This window comes from Pseudophryne corroboree (genome assembly GCF_028390025.1).
Source record: "Pseudophryne corroboree isolate aPseCor3 chromosome 3 unlocalized genomic scaffold, aPseCor3.hap2 SUPER_3_unloc_9, whole genome shotgun sequence".
NCBI classification, from domain to species: domain Eukaryota; kingdom Metazoa; phylum Chordata; class Amphibia; order Anura; family Myobatrachidae; genus Pseudophryne; species Pseudophryne corroboree.
Genome location: NW_026967585.1, coordinates 533,089 through 553,660, shown reverse-complemented (window position 1 = coordinate 553,660; position 20,572 = coordinate 533,089). Strand labels below are relative to the sequence as shown.

General features: G+C 53.2%; 1 protein-coding gene and 1 pseudogene across 1 annotated transcript in view; one reads left to right on the top strand and one right to left on the bottom strand.

The window, feature by feature from the left end:
* Positions 1-1,631, bottom strand: part of LOC134984881 (zinc finger protein 432-like) — a 55,015-nt gene extending 53,384 nt beyond the window's left edge. The window contains exon 1 of the mRNA XM_063950358.1: positions 1,484-1,631. Coding sequence (XP_063806428.1) covers positions 1,484-1,591 — 108 coding nt within the window. The 5' untranslated portion in view covers positions 1,592-1,631. The remainder of the gene's footprint in view (positions 1-1,483) is intronic.
* Positions 1-20,572, top strand: part of LOC134984880 (zinc finger protein 850-like) — a 213,417-nt pseudogene that overhangs the window by 180,090 nt on the left and 12,755 nt on the right.

The window sequence follows — 20,572 nt, the reverse complement described above, 5'->3', positions numbered from 1 at the left end:
GTATACCGCCCCCCCATGTGTGTATACCGCCCCCCCATGTGTGTATACCGCCCCCCCATGTGTGTATAGCGCCCCCTATGTGTGTATGGTGCCCCTATGTGTGTATAGCGCCCCCTATGTGTGTATACCGCCCCCCATGTGTGTACAGCACCCCCCTATGTGTGTATAGCGCCCCCTATGTGTGTATACCGCCCTTGTGTGAACAGCACCCCTTATGTGTATATAGCGCCCCCCTATGTGTGTATAGCCCCCCCTATGTGTGTATAGCGCCCCTTATGTGTGTATAGCGCCCCCTATGTGTGTATACCGCCCCCTATGTGTGTATACCGCCCCCTATGTGTGTACAGCACCCCCTATGTGTGTATAGTGCCCCTATGTGTGTATACCGCCCCCCATGTGTGTATAGCGCCCCCATGTGTATATAGCGACACCCTATGTGTGTATACCGTCCCCTATGTGTGTATAGTGTCCCCTATGTGTGTATAGTGCCCCCTATGTGTATATAGCGCCCCCTATGTGTATATAGCGCCCCCTATGTGTATATAGCGCCCCCTATGTGTGTATACCGCCCCCCATGTGTGTATAGCGCCCCCCTGTGTGTATAGTGCCCCTATGTGTGTATAGCGCCCCCCATGTGTGTATACCGCCCCCCTGTGTGTATAGCACCCCCTATGTGTGTATAGCGCCCCCTATGTGTGTATAGTGCCCCCTATGTGTGCATAGCGCTCCCTATGTGTATATACCGCTCCCTATGTGTGTATAGCGCCCCTTATGTGTGTATACCGTCCCCCTATGTGTGTATAGCACCCCCTATGAGTGTATACCGCCCCCCATGTGTATAGCGCCCCCCATGTGTGTATAGCGCCCCCCATGTGTGTATAGCGCCCCCCATGTGTGTATAGCGCTCCCTATGTGTGTATACCGCCCCCCATGTGTGTATAGCGCCCCCCTGTGTGTATAGTGCCCCTATGTGTGTATAGCGCCCCCCATGTGTGTATACCGCCCCCGTGTGTATAGCGCCCCCTATGTGTGTATAGCGCCCCACATGTGTATAGTGCCCCTATGTGTGTATACCGCCCCCTATGTGTGTATAGCACCCCCTATGTGTGTATACCGCCCCCCTATGTGTGTATAGCACCCCCTATGAGTGTATACCACCCCCCATGTGTATACCGCCCCCCTATGTGTGTATAGCACCCCCTATGAGTGTATACCGCCCCCCATGTGTATACCGCCCCCCATGTGTGTATAGCGCTCCCTATGTGTGTATACCGCCCCACATGTGTGTATAGTGCCCCTATGTGTGTATAGCGCCCCCTATGTGTGTATAGCGCCCCCTATGTGTAACACCATGTATGAGCAGTGAGATCAGTGTGAGCAGCGCTGTGTGTGTGTATGTATGACACGGGTAATATACTCTCCATGCACCACACACTGCAGCACATACACCCTGCCCGGCAGGAGAGGGGGCGGCGGCCATTACCTGGAGGAGACCGGGGGCGGAGCTCTGTGTACAGGAAGGGAAGGGGCACTGTCTCCGGGTCACCGTATAGAGCATGGGATCAGCCACCAGCCCCGCCCACTGTCTCATAGGCTGTAGCGACCCGTCACTCAGCCAGCCCCGCCTCTATCTCTAGCTATTGGTCGCAGGGTCCAGTCACTCAGTAACCTTTCTCCCGCCCATTGCTCGCAGCCCCGCCCCCTCTCCCTCCTACACATGTCACGATGAGTGACGGGACAGTCCGACCAATGGCGAGTAGAGTGGGCGGGGCTGTATGATGGACTCCTTGGTGTATGAAATAAGGAGTGGGCGGGGCTAGAAGATGAGTGACGGGATACTACGGCCTATGAGCGGGAGAGCTACTGGTTGCTTAGTGACTGCGGCTGTGCCTACCCATAATCCCATGCGCTCCCCTCCAGTATACAGGTCAGTAGCATAGTTTTTCCCCCAAGTTGCTTTATTTATATTTATATATTTCTATATCTATATATATACATTTATATTATTTCTCTTTGGTGGTTGCTTGTTTTTGGGCTTTTTTTATATTTTTTATTTTTTTAATGTTATTACTGGCACCGCCCATCAGACACGGGTGAGAAGCTGCGGATGAATAGAGTAATTGGGGTGTTACATTGTGTCGCTGTGACGTGACAGTGAGATGATGATAGTGATGGAGCGCTGTTCTGCAGGGTGAGGAGATTATTCAGAGTTTGTCGCAGATTTTACTATTTTACCAAAATCTGCGACCACCAGAATGGCACGCAGGGGGCCACCCAGAACAGGGCGAGACCGCCCGGCATGTGTGGTGCTGCCCCGCCATGCCATCGCAATTCACATAGTGACTGACCCCGGCCTATACATAAGCTTTGTCCTGCCCCCGCGTGTGTATATAACTGTGTCCTGCCCCCGCGTGTGTATATAACTGTGTCCTGCCCCGCGTGTATATATAACTGTGTCCTCCCCCGCGTGTGTATATAACAGTGTCCTGCCCCGTGTGTGTATATAACTGTGTCCTGCCCCGCGTGTGTATATATAACTGTGTCCTGCCCCGCGTGTGTATATAACTGTGTCCTGCCCCCGCGTGTGTATATAACTGTGTCCTGCCCCGCGTGTGTATATAACTGTGTCCTGCCCCCGCGTGTGTATATAACTGTGTCCTGCCCCCGCGTGTGTATATAACTGTGTCCTGCCCCCGCGTGTGTATATAACTGTGTCCTGCCCCGCGTGTGTATATAACTGTGTCCTCCCCCGCGTGTGTATATAACAGTGTCCTCCCCCGCGTGTGTATATAACAGTGTCCTGCCCCGCGTGTGTATATAACAGTGTCCTGCCCCGCGTGTGTATATAACAGTGTCCTGCCCCCGCGTGTGTATATAACAGTGTCCTGCCCCCGCGTGTGTATATAACAGTGTCCTGCCCCCGCGTGTGTATATAACAGTGTCCTGCCCCCGCGTGTGTATATAACAGTGTCCTGCCCCCGCGTGTGTATATAACAGTGGCCTGCCCCCGCGTGTGTATATAACAGTGGCCTGCCCCCGCGTGTGTATATAACAGTGGCCTGCCCCCGCGTGTGTATATAACAGTGGCCTGCCCCCGCGTGTGTATATAACAGTGGCCTGCCCCCGCGTGTGTATATAACAGTGGCCTGCCCCCGCGTGTGTATATAACAGTGGCCTGCCCCCGCGTGTGTATATAACAGTGGCCTGCCCCCGCGTGTGTATATAACAGTGGCCTGCCCCCGCGTGTGTATATAACAGTGGCCTGCCCCCGCGTGTGTATATAACAGTGTCCTGCCCCGCGTGTGTATATAACAGTGTCCTGCCCCTGCGTGTGTATAACTGTGTCCTGCCCCGCGTGTGTATAACTGTGTCCTGCCCCGCGTGTGTATAACTGTGCCCTGCCCCGCGTGTGTATAACTGTGTCCTGCCCCGCGTGTGTATAACTGTGTCCTGCCCCGCGTGTATATATAACAGTGTCCTGCCCCGCATGTGTATATAACAGTGTCCTGCCCCCGCGTGTGTATATAACAGTGTCCTGTCCTGCCCCGCGTGTATATATAACTGTGTCTTGCCCCCGCGTGTATATATAACTGTGTCCTGCCCCCGCGTGTATATATAACTGTGTCCTGCCCCGCGTGTATATATAACTGTGTCCTGCCCCGCGTGTGTATAACTGTGTCCTGCCCCGCGTGTGTATAACTGTGTCCTGCCCCGCGTGTGTATAACTGTGTCCTGCCCCGCGTGTGTATAACTGTGTCCTGCCCCGCGTGTGTATAACTGTGTCCTGCCCCGCGTGTATATATAACTGTGTCCTGCCCCGCGTGTATATATAACTGTGTCCTGCCCCGCGTGTGTATGTAACAGTGTCCTACCCCCGCGTGTGTATGTAACAGTGTCCTGCCCCCGCGTGTGTATGTAACAGTGTCCTGCCCCGCGTGTGTATGTAACAGTGTCCTGCCCCCGCGTGTATATGTAACAGTGTCCTGCCCCTGCGTGTGTATGTAACAGTTCCTGCCCCCGCGTGTGTTGCCCCCGCGTGTGTATGTAACAGTGTCCTGCCCCCGCGTGTGTATGTAACAGTGTCCTGCCCCCGCGTGTGTATGTAACAGTGTCCTTCCCCCACGTGTGTATGTAACAGTGTCCTTCCCCCGCGTGTGTATGTAACAGTGTCCTGCCCCCGCGTGTGTATGTAACAGTGTCCTGCCCCCGCGTGTGTATGTAACAGTGTCCTGCCCCGCGTGTGTATGTAACAGTGTCCTGCCCCGCGTGTGTATGTAACAGTGTCCTGCCCCGCGTGTGTATGTAACAGTGTCCTGCCCCCGCGTGTGTATGTAACAGTGTCCTGCCCCCGCGTGTGTATGTAACAGTGTCCTGCCCCCGCGTGTGTATGTAACAGTGTCCTGCCCCCGCGTGTGTATGTAAGTGTCCTGCCCTCGCGTGTGTATGTAACAGTGTCCTGCCCTCGCATGTGTATGTAACAGTGTCCTGCCCCGCGTGTGTATGTAACAGTGTCCTGCCCCGCGTGTGTATGTAACAGTGTCCTGCCCTCGCGTGTGTATGTAACAGTGTCCTGCCCTCGCGTGTGTATATAAGTGTCCTGCCCTCGCGTGTGTATATAAGTGCCCTGCCCCCGCGTGTGTATATAACAGTGTCCTGCCCCCGCGTGTTTATATATCCGTGTCCTGCCCCGTGTGTGTATATAACTGTTTCCTGCCACCGTGTATATGACTGTGTCCTGCCCCGCGTGTGTATATGACTGTGTCCTGCCCCGCGTGTGTATATAACTGTGTCCTGCCCCGCGTGTGTATATGACTGTGTCCTGCCCGCGTGTGTATATATCAGTGTCCTGCCCCCGCGTGTGTATATATCAGTGTCCTGCCCCCGCGTGTGTATATATCAGTGTCCTGCCCCCGCGTGTTTATATATCCGTGTCCTGCCCCCGCGTGTGTATATAACTGTTTCCTGCCCGCGTGTATATAACTCTGTCCTGCCCCCGTGTATATAACTGTGTCCTGCCCCCGCGTGTGTATATGACTGTGTCCTGCCCCGCGTGTGTATATAACTGTGTCCTGCCCGCGTGTGTATATGACTGTGTCCTGCCCGCGTGTGTATATGACTGTGTCCTGCCCCCGCGTGTGTATATAACTGTGTCCTGCCCCCGCGTGTGTATATAACTGTGTCCTGCCCCCGCGTGTGTATATAACTGTGTCCTGCCCCCGCGTGTATATAACTGTGTCCTGCCCCCGCGTGTGTATATAACTGTGACCTGCGTGCGTGTGTATATAACTGTGTCCTGCCCCCGCGTGCGTGTGTATATAACTGTGTCCTGCCCCCGCGTGCGTGTGTATATAACTGTGTCCTGCCCCCGCGTGCGTGTGTATATAACTGTGTCCTGCCCCCGCGTGCGTGTGTATATAACTGTGTCCTGCCCCCGCGTGCGTGTGTATATAACTGTGTCCTGCCCCTGCGTGCGTGTGTATATAACTGTGTCCTGCCCCCGCGTGCGTGTGTATATAACTGTGTCCTGCCCCCGCGTGCGTGTGTATATAACTGTGTCCTGCCCCGCATGTGTATATAACTGTGACCTGCGTGTGTATGTATATAACTGTGTCCTGCCCCCGCGTGCGTGTGTGTATAACTGTGTCCTGCCCCCGCGTGCGTGTGTATATAACTGTGTCCTGCCCCCGCGTGCGTGTGTATATAACTGTGTCCTGCCCCCGCGTGCGTGTGTATATAACTGTGTTCTGCCCCCGCGTGCGTGTGTATATAACTGTGTTCTGCCCCCCCGTGCGTGTGTATATAACTGTTTCCTGCCCGTGCGTGTGTATATAACTGTGTCCTGCCCCCGCGTGTGTATATAACTGTGTCCTGCCCCGCGTGTGTATATAACTGTGTCCTCCCCCGCGTGTGTATATAACAGTGTCCTCCCCCGCGTGTGTATATAACAGTGTCCTGCCCCGCGTGTGTATATAACAGTGTCCTGCCCCGCGTGTGTATATAACAGTGTCCTGCCCCGCGTGTGTATATAACAGTGTCCTGCCCCCGCGTGTGTATATAACAGTGTCCTGCCCCCGCGTGTGTATATAACAGTGTCCTGCCCCCGCGTGTGTATATAACAGTGTCCTGCCCCCGCGTGTGTATATAACAGTGTCCTGCCCCCGCGTGTGTATATAACAGTGTCCTGCCCCCGCGTGTGTATATAACAGTGTCCTGCCCCCGCGTGTGTATATAACAGTGTCCTGCCCCCGCGTGTGTATATAACAGTGGCCTGCCCCCGCGTGTGTATATAACAGTGGCCTGCCCCCGCGTGTGTATATAACAGTGGCCTGCCCCCGCGTGTGTATATAACAGTGGCCTGCCCCCGCGTGTGTATATAACAGTGGCCTGCCCCCGCATGTGTATATAACAGTGGCCTGCCCCCGCGTGTGTATATAACAGTGGCCTGCCCCCGCGTGTGTATATAACAGTGGCCTGCCCCCGCGTGTGTATATAACAGTGTCCTGCCCCGCGTGTGTATATAACAGTGTCCTGCCCCTGCGTGTGTATAACTGTGTCCTGCCCCGCGTGTGTATAACTGTGTCCTGCCCCGCGTGTGTATAACTGTGCCCTGCCCCGCGTGTGTATAACTGTGTCCTGCCCCGCGTGTGTATAACTGTGTCCTGCCCCGCGTGTATATATAACAGTGTCCTGCCCCGCATGTGTATATAACAGTGTCCTGCCCCCGCGTGTGTATATAACAGTGTCCTGTCCTGCCCCGCGTGTATATATAACTGTGTCTTGCCCCCGCGTGTATATATAACTGTGTCCTGCCCCCGCGTGTATATATAACTGTGTCCTGCCCCGCGTGTATATATAACTGTGTCCTGCCCCGCGTGTGTATAACTGTGTCCTGCCCCGCGTGTGTATAACTGTGTCCTGCCCCGCGTGTGTATAACTGTGTCCTGCCCCGCGTGTGTATAACTGTGTCCTGCCCCGCGTGTGTATAACTGTGTCCTGCCCTGCGTGTATATATAACTGTGTCCTGCCCCGCGTGTATATATAACTGTGTCCTGCCCCGCGTGTATATATAACTGTGTCCTACCCCCGCGTGTGTATGTAACAGTGTCCTGCCCCCGCGTGTGTATGTAACAGTGTCCTGCCCCGCGTGTGTATGTAACAGTGTCCTGCCCCCGCGTGTATATGTAACAGTGTCCTGCCCCTGCGTGTGTATGTAACAGTTCCTGCCCCCGCGTGTGTTGCCCCGCGTGTGTATGTAACAGTGTCCTGCCCCCGCGTGTGTATGTAACAGTGTCCTGCCCCCGCGTGTGTATGTAACAGTGTCCTGCCCCGCGTGTGTATGTAACAGTGTCCTGCCCCCGCGTGTGTATGTAACAGTGTCCTTCCCCCACGTGTGTATGTAACAGTGTCCTTCCCCCGCGTGTGTATGTAACAGTGTCCTGCCCCCGCGTGTGTATGTAACAGTGTCCTGCCCCCGCGTGTGTATGTAACAGTGTCCTGCCCCGCGTGTGTATGTAACAGTGTCCTGCCCCGCGTGTGTATGTAACAGTGTCCTGCCCCGCGTGTGTATGTAACAGTGTCCTGCCCCCGCGTGTGTATGTAACAGTGTCCTGCCCCCGCGTGTGTATGTAACAGTGTCCTGCCCCCGCGTGTGTATGTAACAGTGTCCTGCCCCCGCGTGTGTATGTAAGTGTCCTGCCCTCGCGTGTGTATGTAACAGTGTCCTGCCCTCGCATGTGTATGTAACAGTGTCCTGCCCCGCGTGTGTATGTAACAGTGTCCTGCCCCGCGTGTGTATGTAACAGTGTCCTGCCCTCGCGTGTGTATGTAACAGTGTCCTGCCCTCGCGTGTGTATATAAGTGTCCTGCCCTCGCGTGTGTATATAAGTGCCCTGCCCCCGCGTGTGTATATAACAGTGTCCTGCCCCCGCGTGTTTATATATCCGTGTCCTGCCCCGTGTGTGTATATAACTGTTTCCTGCCACCGTGTATATGACTGTGTCCTGCCCCGCGTGTGTATATGACTGTGTCCTGCCCCGCGTGTGTATATAACTGTGTCCTGCCCCGCGTGTGTATATGACTGTGTCCTGCCCGCGTGTGTATATATCAGTGTCCTGCCCCCGCGTGTGTATATATCAGTGTCCTGCCCCCGCGTGTGTATATATCAGTGTCCTGCCCCCGCGTGTTTATATATCCGTGTCCTGCCCCCGCGTGTGTATATAACTGTTTCCTGCCCGCGTGTATATAACTCTGTCCTGCCCCCGTGTATATAACTGTGTCCTGCCCCCGCGTGTGTATATGACTGTGTCCTGCCCCGCGTGTGTATATAACTGTGTCCTGCCCGCGTGTGTATATGACTGTGTCCTGCCCGCGTGTGTATATGACTGTGTCCTGCCCCCGCGTGTGTATATAACTGTGTCCTGCCCCCGCGTGTGTATATAACTGTGTCCTGCCCCCGCGTGTGTATATAACTGTGTCCTGCCCCCGCGTGTATATAACTGTGTCCTGCCCCCGCGTGTGTATATAACTGTGACCTGCGTGCGTGTGTATATAACTGTGTCCTGCCCCCGCGTGCGTGTGTATATAACTGTGTCCTGCCCCCGCGTGCGTGTGTATATAACTGTGTCCTGCCCCCGCGTGCGTGTGTATATAACTGTGTCCTGCCCCCGCGTGCGTGTGTATATAACTGTGTCCTGCCCCCGCGTGCGTGTGTATATAACTGTGTCCTGCCCCTGCGTGCGTGTGTATATAACTGTGTCCTGCCCCCGCGTGCGTGTGTATATAACTGTGTCCTGCCCCCGCGTGCGTGTGTATATAACTGTGTCCTGCCCCGCATGTGTATATAACTGTGACCTGCGTGTGTATGTATATAACTGTGTCCTGCCCCCGCGTGCGTGTGTGTATAACTGTGTCCTGCCCCCGCGTGCGTGTGTATATAACTGTGTCCTGCCCCCGCGTGCGTGTGTATATAACTGTGTCCTGCCCCCGCGTGCGTGTGTATATAACTGTGTTCTGCCCCCGCGTGCGTGTGTATATAACTGTGTTCTGCCCCCCCGTGCGTGTGTATATAACTGTTTCCTGCCCGTGCGTGTGTATATAACTGTGTCCTGCCCCGCGTGCGTGTGTATATAACTGTGTCCTGCCCCCGCGTGCGTGTGTATATAACTGTGTCCTGCCCCCGCGTGTGTATATAACTGTGTCCTGCCCCCGCGCGCGCGTGCGTGTGTATATAACTGTGTCCTGCCCCCGCGCGTTTGTATATAACTGTGTCCTGCCCCCGCGCGCGCGTGTGTATATAACTGTGTCCTGCCCCCGCGCGCGCGTGTGTATATAACTGTGTCCTGCCCCCGCGTGTGTATATAACTGTGTCCTGCCCCCGCGTGTGTATATAACTGTGTCCTGCCCCCGCGTGTGTATATAACTGTGTCCTGCCCCCGCGCGCGCGTGTGTATATAACTGTGTCCTGCCCCCGCGCGCGTGTGTATATAACTGTGTCCTGCCCCCGCGCGCGTGTGTATATAACTGTGTCCTGCCCCTGCGCGCGCGTGTGTATATAACTGTGTCCTGCCCCCGCGCGCGCGTGTGTATATAACTGTGTCCTGCCCCCGCGTGTGTATATAACTGTGTCCTGCCCCCGCGCGCGTGTGTATATAACTGTGTCCTGCCCCCGCGCGCGCGTGTGTATATAACTGTGTCCTGCCCCCGCGCGCGCGTGTGTATATAACTGTGTCCTGCCCCCGCGCGTGTGTATATAACTGTGTCCTGCCCCCGCGCGCGCGTGTGTATATAACTGTGTCCTGCCCCCGCGCGCGCGTGTGTATATAACTGTGTCCTGCCCCCGCGCGCGCGTGTGTATATAACTGTGTCCTGCCCGCGCGCGTGTATATAACTGTGTCTTGCCCCCGCGCGCGCGTATATAACTGTGTCCTGCCCCCGCGCGCGCGTGTGTATATAACTGTGTCCTGCCCCCGCGCGCGCGTGTGTATATAACTGTCCTGCCCCCGCGCGCGCGTGTGTATATAACTGTGTCCTGCCCCCGCGCGTGTGTATATAACTGTGTCCTGCCCCCGCGTGTGTATATAACTGTGTCCTGCCCCCGCGCGCGCGTGTGTATATAACTGTGTCCTGCCCCCGCGCGCGCGTGTGTATATAACTGTGTCCTGCCCCCGCGTGTGTATATAACTGTGTCCTGCCCCCGCGCGCGCGTGTGTATATAACTGTGTCCTGCCCCCGCGCGTGTGTATATAACTGTGTCCTGCCCCCGCGCGCGCGTGTGTATATAACTGTGTCCTGCCCCCGCGCGCGCGTGTGTATATAACTGTGTCCTGCCCCCGCGCGCGTGTGTATATAACTGTGTCCTGCCCCCGCGTGTGTATATAACTGTGTCCTGCTCCCGCGCGTGTGTATATAACTGTGTCCTGCCCCCGCGCGCGCGTGTGTATATAACTGTGTCCTGCCCCCGCTCGCGCGCGTGTATATAACTGTGTCCTGCCCCCGCGCGCGCGTGTATATAACTGTGTCCTGCCCCCGCGCGCGCGTGTGTATATAACTGTGTCCTGCCCCCGCGCGCGCGTGTGTATATAACTGTGTCCTGCCCCCGCGCGCGCGTGTGTATATAACTGTGTCCTGCCCCCGCGCGCGCGTGTGTATATAACTGTGTCCTGCCCCCGCGCGTGTGTATATAACTGTGTCCTGCCCCCGCGCGTGTGTATATAACTGTGTCCTGCCCCCGCGCGTGTGTATATAACTGTGTCCTGCCCCCGCGCGTGTGTATATAACTGTGTCCTGCCCCCGCGCGTGTGTATATAACTGTGTCCTGCCCCCGCGCGTGTGTATATAACTGTGTCCTGCCCCCGCGCGTGTGTATATAACTGTGTCCTGCCCCCGCGCGTGTGTATATAACTGTGTCCTGCCCCCGCGCGTGTGTATATAACTGTGTCCTGCCCCCGCGCGTGTGTATATAACTGTGTCCTGCCCCCGCGCGTGTGTATATAACTGTGTCCTGCCCCCGCGCGTGTGTATATAACTGTGTCCTGCCCCCGCGCGTGTGTATATAACTGTGTCCTGCCCCCGCGCGTGTGTATATAACTGTGTCCTGCCCCCGCGCGTGTGTATATAACTGTGTCCTGCCCCCGCGCGTGTGTATATAACTGTGTCCTGCCCCCGCGCGTGTGTATATAACTGTGTCCTGCCCCCGCGCGTGTGTATATAACTGTGTCCTGCCCCCGCGCGTGTGTATATAACTGTGTCCTGCCCCCGCGCGTGTGTATATAACTGTGTCCTGCCCCCGCGCGTGTGTATATAACTGTGTCCTGCCCCCGCGCGTGTGTATATAACTGTGTCCTGCCCCCGCGCGTGTGTATATAACTGTGTCCTGCCCCCGCGCGTGTGTATATAACTGTGTCCTGCCCCCGCGCGTGTGTATATAACTGTGTCCTGCCCCCGCGCGTGTGTATATAACTGTGTCCTGCCCCCGCGCGTGTGTATATAACTGTGTCCTGCCCCCGCGCGTGTGTATATAACTGTGTCCTGCCCCCGCGCGTGTGTATATAACTGTGTCCTGCCCCCGCGCGTGTGTATATAACTGTGTCCTGCCCCCGCGCGTGTGTATATAACTGTGTCCTGCCCCCGCGCGTGTGTATATAACTGTGTCCTGCCCCCGCGCGTGTGTATATAACTGTGTCCTGCCCCCGCGCGCGCGTGTGTATATAACTGTGTCCTGCCCCCGCGCGCGTGTGTATATAACTGTGTCCTGCCCCCGCGCGCGTGTGTATATAACTGTGTCCTGCCCCCGCGCGCGTGTGTATATAACTGTGTCCTGCCCCCGCGCGCGTGTGTATATAACTGTGTCCTGCCCCCGCGCGCGCGTGTGTATATAACTGTGTCCTGCCCCCGCGCGCGCGTGTGTATATAACTGTGTCCTGCCCCCGCGCGCGCGTGTATATAACTGTGTCCTGCCCCCGCGCGTGTATATAACTGTGTCCTGCCCCCGCGCGCGTGTATATAACTGTGTCCTGCCCGCGCGCGCGTGTGTATATAACTGTGTCCTGCCCCCGCGCGCGCGCGCGTGTGTATATAACTGTGTCCTGCCCCCGCGCGTGTGTATATAACTGTGTCCTGCCCCCGCGCGCGCGTGTGTATATAACTGTGTCCTGCCCCCGCGTGTGTATATAACTGTGTCCTGCCCCCGCGCGCGCGTGTGTATATAACTGTGTCCTGCCCCCGCGCGCGCGTGTGTATATAACTGTGTCCTGCCCCCGCGCGCGTGTGTATATAACTGTGTCCTGCCCCCGCGCGCGTGTGTATATAACTGTGTCCTGCCCGCGCGCGTGTGTATATAACTGTGTCCTGCCCCCGCGCGTGTGTATATAACTGTGTCCTGCCCCCGCGCGTGTGTATATAACTGTGTCCTGCCCCCGCGCGTGTGTATATAACTGTGTCCTGCCCCCGCGCGTGTGTATATAACTGTGTCCTGCCCCCGCGCGTGTGTATATAACTGTGTCCTGCCCCCGCGCGTGTGTATATAACTGTGTCCTGCCCCCGCGCGTGTGTATATAACTGTGTCCTGCCCCCGCGCGTGTGTATATAACTGTGTCCTGCCCCCGCGCGTGTGTATATAACTGTGTCCTGCCCCCGCGCGTGTGTATATAACTGTGTCCTGCCCCCGCGCGTGTGTATATAACTGTGTCCTGCCCCCGCGCGTGTGTATATAACTGTGTCCTGCCCCCGCGCGCGCGTGTGTATATAACTGTGTCCTGCCCCCGCGTGTGTGTATATAACTGTGTCCTGCCCCCGCGCGCGCGTGTGTATATAACTGTGTCCTGCCCCCGCGCGCGTGTGTGTATATAACTGTGTCCTGCCCCCGCGCGCGTGTGTGTATATAACTGTGTCCTGCCCCACGCGCGCGTGTGTATATAACTGTGTCCTGCCCCCCGCGCGCGCGTGTGTGTATATAACTGTGTCCTGCCCCCGCGCGCGCGTGTGTATATAACTGTGTCCTGCCCCCGCGCGCGCAACTGTGTCCTGCCCCCGCGCGCGCAACTGTGTCCTGCCCCCGCGCGCGCAACTGTGTCCTGCCCCCGCGCAACTGTGTCCTGCCCCCGCGCGCGCAACTGTGTCCTGCCCCCGCGCGCGCGCACAACTGTGTCCTGCCCCCGCGCACAACTGTGTCCTGCCCCGCGCACAACTGTGTCCTGCCCCCGCGCACAACTGTGTCCTGCCCCCGCGCACAACTGTGTCCTGCCCCCGCGCACAACTGTGTCCTGCCCCCGCGCACAACTGTGTCCTGCCCCCGCGCACAACTGTGTCCTGCCCCCGCGCACAACTGTGTCCTGCCCCCGCGCGCGTGCGCACAACTGTGTCCTGCCCCCGCGCGCGTGCGCACAACTGTGTCCTGCCCCCGCGCGCGTGCGCACAACTGTGTCCTGCCCCCGCGCGCGTGCGCACAACTGTGTCCTGCCCCCGCGCGCGTGCGCACAACTGTGTCCTGCCCCCGCGCGCGTGCGCACAACTGTGTCCTGCCCCCGCGCGAACAACTGTGTCCTGCCCCCCCGCGCGCGCGCGTGTGCACAACTGTGTCCTGAGATGGTGCCGGCCTATCTGTATATGAATAGCAGTCTCACTATGGGTTTCGCAGATACCGTAGATGGTGCCGGCCTATCTGTATATGAATAGCAGTCTCACTATGGGTTTCGCAGATACCGTAGATGGTGCCGGCCTATCTGTATATGAATAGCAGTCTCACTACGGGTTCCGCAGCAGCGGGACTAAGGGGTGTGTGCACAGCGTTCGTCCCTATATTACACCTAGGGCTGCTCCAAATCCCATTAACATTCCTTGGGCATGTACGGAGTGCTGGGGTGGAATTTCACTTATGACTCATGCGAATTGGATGTCCAGCCGTTACTCCCCCCATATCTTCTGCCTCCTCCTTACTGAGCAACGCTGGCCGCCTCCTGTATCACATCCCCCGTTTCGTAGGCTGCGACTCTTTCCTCTTGTACTGCGTAGGACCACCCACCTGATGGGCACGTCTTTCACTGTCCGCCACCGCTGCTTATGTATAATGGGACACCCAGTGACCCTAGAGGAGCTGTCACTTTCTGTCGCTAACTAGCGGTACGCTGGTACGCTCGGTCGGTGCAGCACGACCAAATCTCCTGTCTCCATGGTCAGGTCACTCCCCGTTTCTTCTGCTGAGCTGCCCCTGCTCGTAGTCAGGCCGCCGTTACACCATCAGTTCAGGCTCAGGGACTCAGGACCTCACCCGCTACCACCCGTTCTCCGCTCTCTGCACCACACAGCCTCTAAACTCCGTTTACCGGTCAGTCCTTTTTCCAGTTAATGGTCTCTCTCCTTGGACGCTGTATCTTCCTCCACCAGCACGCGAACACCACTTTGTCCTGGCGCGGGGGCTTCTAGAAGAATTTTCTCCAGTCCCCTCGTGCCCATCTAGTCCCACTGTCCCGCTGATCCCATAGTACAGGGTGCATTGAAATAGGATCACCCTCAAGGGCATATAACTACCATATAAATTTCATTTATTTACACTCGTACAAATCATAGCATCATACTAGGGAGCTACACTTATAGCTATAGTAATAATACAGGGACATGACTGGGGAGGTGAGGGGATCTGGGAGTGTCACAGTGACATCACTTATATCTATAGTAATAATACGGGGACATGACTGGGGCGGTGAGGGGATCTGGGAGCGTCACAGTGACATCACTTATATCTATAGTAATACAGGGACATGACTGGGGAGGTGAGGGGATGCGGGAGCATCACAGTGACATCACTTATATCTATAGTGATAATACAGGTACATGACTGGGGAGGTGAGGGGATCTGGGAGTGTCACTGTGACATCACTTATATCTATAGTGATAATACAGGGACATGACTGGGGAGGTGAGGGGATCTGGCAGTGTTTATAGTGATATTGATGCCTTCCCCATTTTGCAGGATTGCACAGTAGTGAAGAAGACATCCAATGAGTGTGAGACACCCAGCAGCCGTCCCTGTTTGTCAGAAGGACTAAGCAGAACCCAGAGCCCCATTACGGTGCCTCCACCTCACTCACTGATACATGAGAGACACAGTGACCAGAAGATCCTGGAACTCACCAACAAGATCATTCAGCTGCTGACTGGAGAGGTGAATGCTGGGAATGGGACATTATACAGTAACACCAGGGCATGTGTCTGGGTGATGACTAGAGAGGTGACTGCCGGGAATGGGGCATTACACAGTAACGCCAGGGCACGTGTCTGGGTGATGACTGGAGAGGTGACTGCTGGGAATGGGACATTATACAGTAACACCAGGGGATGTGTCTGGGTGATGACTGGATAGGTGACTGCTGGGTATGGAACATTATACAGTAACACCAGGGGGTGTGTCTGGGTGATGACTGGAAAGGTGACTGCTGGTAATGGGGCATTATACAGTAACACCAGGGGACGTGTCTGGTAGTTGACTGGAGAGGTGACTGCTGGGAATGGAACATTATACAGTAACACCAGGGGATGTGTCTGGATGATGACTGGAGAGGTGACTGCTGGGAATGGGGCATTATACAGTAACACCGGGGGACATGTCTGCTTGATGACTGGAGAGGTGACTTCTTGGAATTGGATATTATACAGGAACACCAGGGGACATGTCTGGGTGTTGACTGGAGAGGTGACTGCTGGGAATGGGACATTATACAGTAACACCAGGGGATGTGTCTGGGTGATGACTGGAGAGGTGACTGCTGGGAATGGGGCATTATACAGTAACACCAGGGGACATGTCTGGGCGTTGACTGGAGACGTGACTGCTGGGAATGGGACATTACACAGTAACATCGGAGAATGTGTCTGGGTGATAACTGGAGAGGTGCCTGTTGGGAATTGCACATTATACAGTAACACCGGGGGATATGTCTGGGTGATGACTGGAGAGGTGACTGCTGGGAATGGGACATTATACAGTAACACCAGGGGACGTGTCTGGGTGATGACTGAAGAGGTGACTGCTGGGAATGGGACATTATACAGTAACACCAGGGGACGTGTCCGGGTGATGACTGGAGAGGTGACTGCTGGGAATGGGACATTATACAGTAACACCAGGGGATGTGTCCGGGTGATGACTGGAGAGGTGACTGCTGGGAATGGGACATTATACAGTAACACCAGGGGATGTGTCTGGGTGATGACTGGAGAGGTGACTGCTGGGAATGGGACATTATACAGTAACACCAGGGGACATGTCTGGATGATGACTAGAGAGGTGACTGCTGGGAATGGGACATTATACAGTAACACCAGGGGATGTGTCTGGGTGATGACTGTATCACTGTGTGTGTCAGGTTCCAATAAGGTGTCAGGATGTCACTGTCTATGTCTCCATGCAGGAGGGGGAGTATATAGAGGAACACAGGGGTCAGTACAAGGACGTGATGATGGAGAATCACCGGCCCCTCACATCACTGGGTAAGAGGAGACTGTCATGTATTGTACAGGGGAGAACAGGTATGGGGGCCCCCTATATACACACATCATCTGATAATCACATATATACACTGTACTCAGTCACTGTGTGTCTCCTACAGATGGACCCAGTAACAGAGATACCCCAGAGAGATGTCCCCGTCCTCTGTATTCCCAGGATTGTACAGAGGAGAATCACAGGATCCCACAGGAGGATCAGGTAGGTGGGATTTAGGGTCTCACCCATACACCAAAGTGACTGTAACTACATGATCTGTAGAGGAGCTGTGTCTTGTACACTGATATTATACTGTTTCACCTCAGTTTAATTAGACTGTATGCAAATGTCATTAAAGTGTTTGTTTGTTTGTTTGTTTGTTTGTTTGTTTTTTAGGCACAACGTCTGTCTGATATTAAAATACAAGGTACAGAGGTAGAAGAAGAGACATATGTGACTGATATAAAGGCAGAAGATATAGAGGAAGAAGAAGAGACGTATGTGACTGATATAAAGGCAGAAGATATAGAGGGAGAAGAAGAGACGTATGTGACTGATATAAAGGCAGAAGATATAGAGGAAGAAGAAGAGACGTATGTGACTGATATAAAGGCAGAAGATATAGAGGGAGAAGAGGAGACGTTTGTGACTGATATAAAGGCAGAAGATATAGAGGGAGAAGAAGAGATGTATATGACTGATATAAAGGCAGAAGATATAGAAGGAGAAGAAGAGACGTATGTGACTGATATAAAGGCAGAAGATACAGAGGGAGAAGAAGAGACGTATGTGACTGATATAAAGGCAGAAAATATAGAGGAAGAAGAAGAGACGTATGTGAGGGGTGATCAGCAGTGTAAGGAGGAGGAGATTCCTACAGATATCAGCACAGGTGAGTAATAAACACTTTTCTCTGACGTCCGTAGTGGATGCTGGGACTTCCTTAAGGACCATGGGGAATAGCGGCTCCGCAGGAGACTGGGCACAAAGTAAAAGCTTTAGGACTAGCTGGTGTGCACTGGCTCCTCCCCCTATGACCCTCCTCCAAGCCTCAGTTAGAATTTTGTGCCCGGCCGAGAAGGGTGCAATCTGGGTGGCTCTCCTGAGCTGCTTAGAGTAAAAGTTTAGACTTAGGTTTTTTTATTTTCAGTGAGTCCTGCTGGCAACAGGCTCACTGCATCGAGGGACTAAGGGGAGAAGAAGCGAACTCACCTGCGTGCAGAGTGGATTGGGCTTCTTAGGCTACTGGACATTAGCTCCAGAGGGATCAATCACAGGCCCAGCCATGGATGGGTCCCGGAGCCGCGCCGCCGGCCCCCTTACAGAGCCAGAAGACAGAAGAGGTCCAGAAATCGGCGGCAGAAGACGTCCTGTCTTCAGTAAAAGTAGCGCACAGCACTGCAGCTGTGCGCCATTGCTCTCAGCACACTTCACACTCCGGTCACTGAGGGTGCAGGGCGCTGGGGGAAGGGCGCCCTGAGACGCAATATAAACACTTTTTTTGGCAAAATATACATCACATATAGCTCCTGGGCTATATGGATGTATTTAACTCCTGCCAGTTTTTCTGTAAAAAGCGGGAGAAAAGGCCGCCGAGAAGGGGGCGGAGCCAATCTCCTCAGCACACAAGCGCCATTTTCCCTCACAGCTCCGCTGGAAGGACGTCTCCCTGACACTCCCCTGCAGTCCTGCACTACAGAAACAGGGTAAAAAAGAGAGGGGGGGGCACTAATTTGGCATATATAAACTACATAGCAGCTATAAGGGAGAAACACTTATATAAGGTTGTCCCTATACATATTATAGCGCTCTGGTGTGTGCTGGCAAACTCTCCCTCTGTCTCCCCAAAGGGCTAGTGGGGTCCTGTCCTCTATCAGAGCATTCCCTGTGTGTGTGCTGTGTGTCGGTACGTGTGTGTCGACATGTATGAGGAGGAAAATGGTGTGGAGGCGGAGCAATTGCCGGTAATAGTGATGTCACCCCTTAGGGAGTCGACACCTGACTGGATGGTCTCATTTAAGGAATTACGTGATAGCGATTATTGAGATCATCCCCCTAAAATGCATTTTATATAGAGGGTACACGTCACTTCTCTTTCTCCTCCCGAGCTTGTTTGTTTTCTCCTTATCTCTCCCTCCATATAATATGCAGCCATCTTTAGCTGCTAGGGGGAAAATAGCTCAACAACTGTCCAGTGTATTCATACACCAGTGAAAATAAACATATACATTAGAATAATCAACAAATATGTGTGCGACCATTGATAGGTCTCTATATTTAATATCGTACCCATCTAGGTCCAAAAACATGACATTATGTCTACGATTACACGCATCCAGCAGTAACCCCATCAGCCCTTCCCGATTTTTCTCTTTCTTCCCCCTCCTTTTTACCATGTTTTCCTAACCATATACCATTGTTATATATTTGGAATATTTACTGTCCCGGTGACACCTTAACGCGACCTCTGTACATTCCCAACAAATTTTATTAGTGGATTCGGGATCCACTATTATAGCAAATAACAAGTTTTGTTACAATTTTTTCCTTTTTAATTTTCAATCTTGTGAGTATTTAAAAGACACAATCTATATAATAATTAGATTAATATTAAAGATGCACAACACATTTTTGAGTAATGGATACACTTTGGTTCACTATTTTTATCAGTTTTATTAGTTTTCGTGTGCTTCACATGTATTTAATATTTGTACTCACAAACAGTTTTTCATTTTCTCTCATTGCACCTCAATATGTCACATCTATTCACTATCACTCAACATTCACATTATTATAATGGATTCCCTCTATTTATTATTTTTTTACTGCAATATCATCATTTATCACTCTGTAACCCAAGAGTCACCAATGACATTTTTTCACACGTCACGACATTTCCATCCAATTATTTAACTTATTTTATTTATTTTCATTTTATTTTTATTTTATTCATCTTCGTTATTATATTTATTCAGTTTCATTTGTACACTCTCTTTTAATTTCACTCTCACCCTATCAATAATTTATATATATATAAAAAAATTTTACCATGTCACTGGCGAAAATTTCCAAATGTATTGCCCTTATCACAATGGAATTTAGCAGTGACAGTCAATACATTTACTGAGAATAGGGGATGTCCCTCGCGTGGAACAGAGCGCCCGTAAGAACGAGCGATCGGGGTATACTCACCACGTGATATCATGACGATGGATCATGCGGTTCACCGGGATTCCTTCCACATGACGTATGTGGCTCATTGCAGCCCGCGATACATCATAGATCATGTGATGGGGGAAGTAATTCGGGATAGGCTGTTGGCACTGTTAAAAGGACCCGGGACTGGACAATCGGGTTCGCCTAGTTAAAGCAATTGCGAAACGTGCACGTCGGCGTTTCTGAGCGTTGCTAACATGCTCATCCAACTGTTCACACAAATGACAATGGCTTGATCTCAATATAGGAAAATGGGGATAAGAGAGCGAAGGAGTTAGTAATATTAGATAGGCAATGTTAAGTAGGGATGTTATAATATAATATACCTATCAGCGCAGTCAATAGTCATAGAACATAGGGCAATGTTAAGTAGGAATCATGCTACAGACAGAACAGTGCAGTTAGAGCCATAGAATCCAGGGAGCATTTTGGGAGTATTGAGTGTCTGAGACGGTGATTAGCCGATCCAAATCTATCTGGATCAAACACTAACCGATGTTAAAGGCGTCTCTATCTGAATACATATGCTAGGCATGAATTAACCCTATCTGAATATATCATAGGATCCGTGTCATTTATCTCCACCGGTGTGGGTTAAAACTTCATGCTTATCTAATTAATTTGTTACAATCTATGATCCTTACATCAGGCATTAAGCCCCTTTTTTTAGAGCTTTCACTCACCAGCAATAATGGGGTATGGCTCACAGTGATTTAAACACAGGAACCACTCATTAACTGATATATAGCACGGGATATATTGATTCCCGTACAACCAGGAATACTTAGACCGGCAGTAATATTATACAAATTGACCGACAAATAGTACCCTGGTAAACCATATGATTATCGTGGGAAACAATAATTATATGGAATGTTC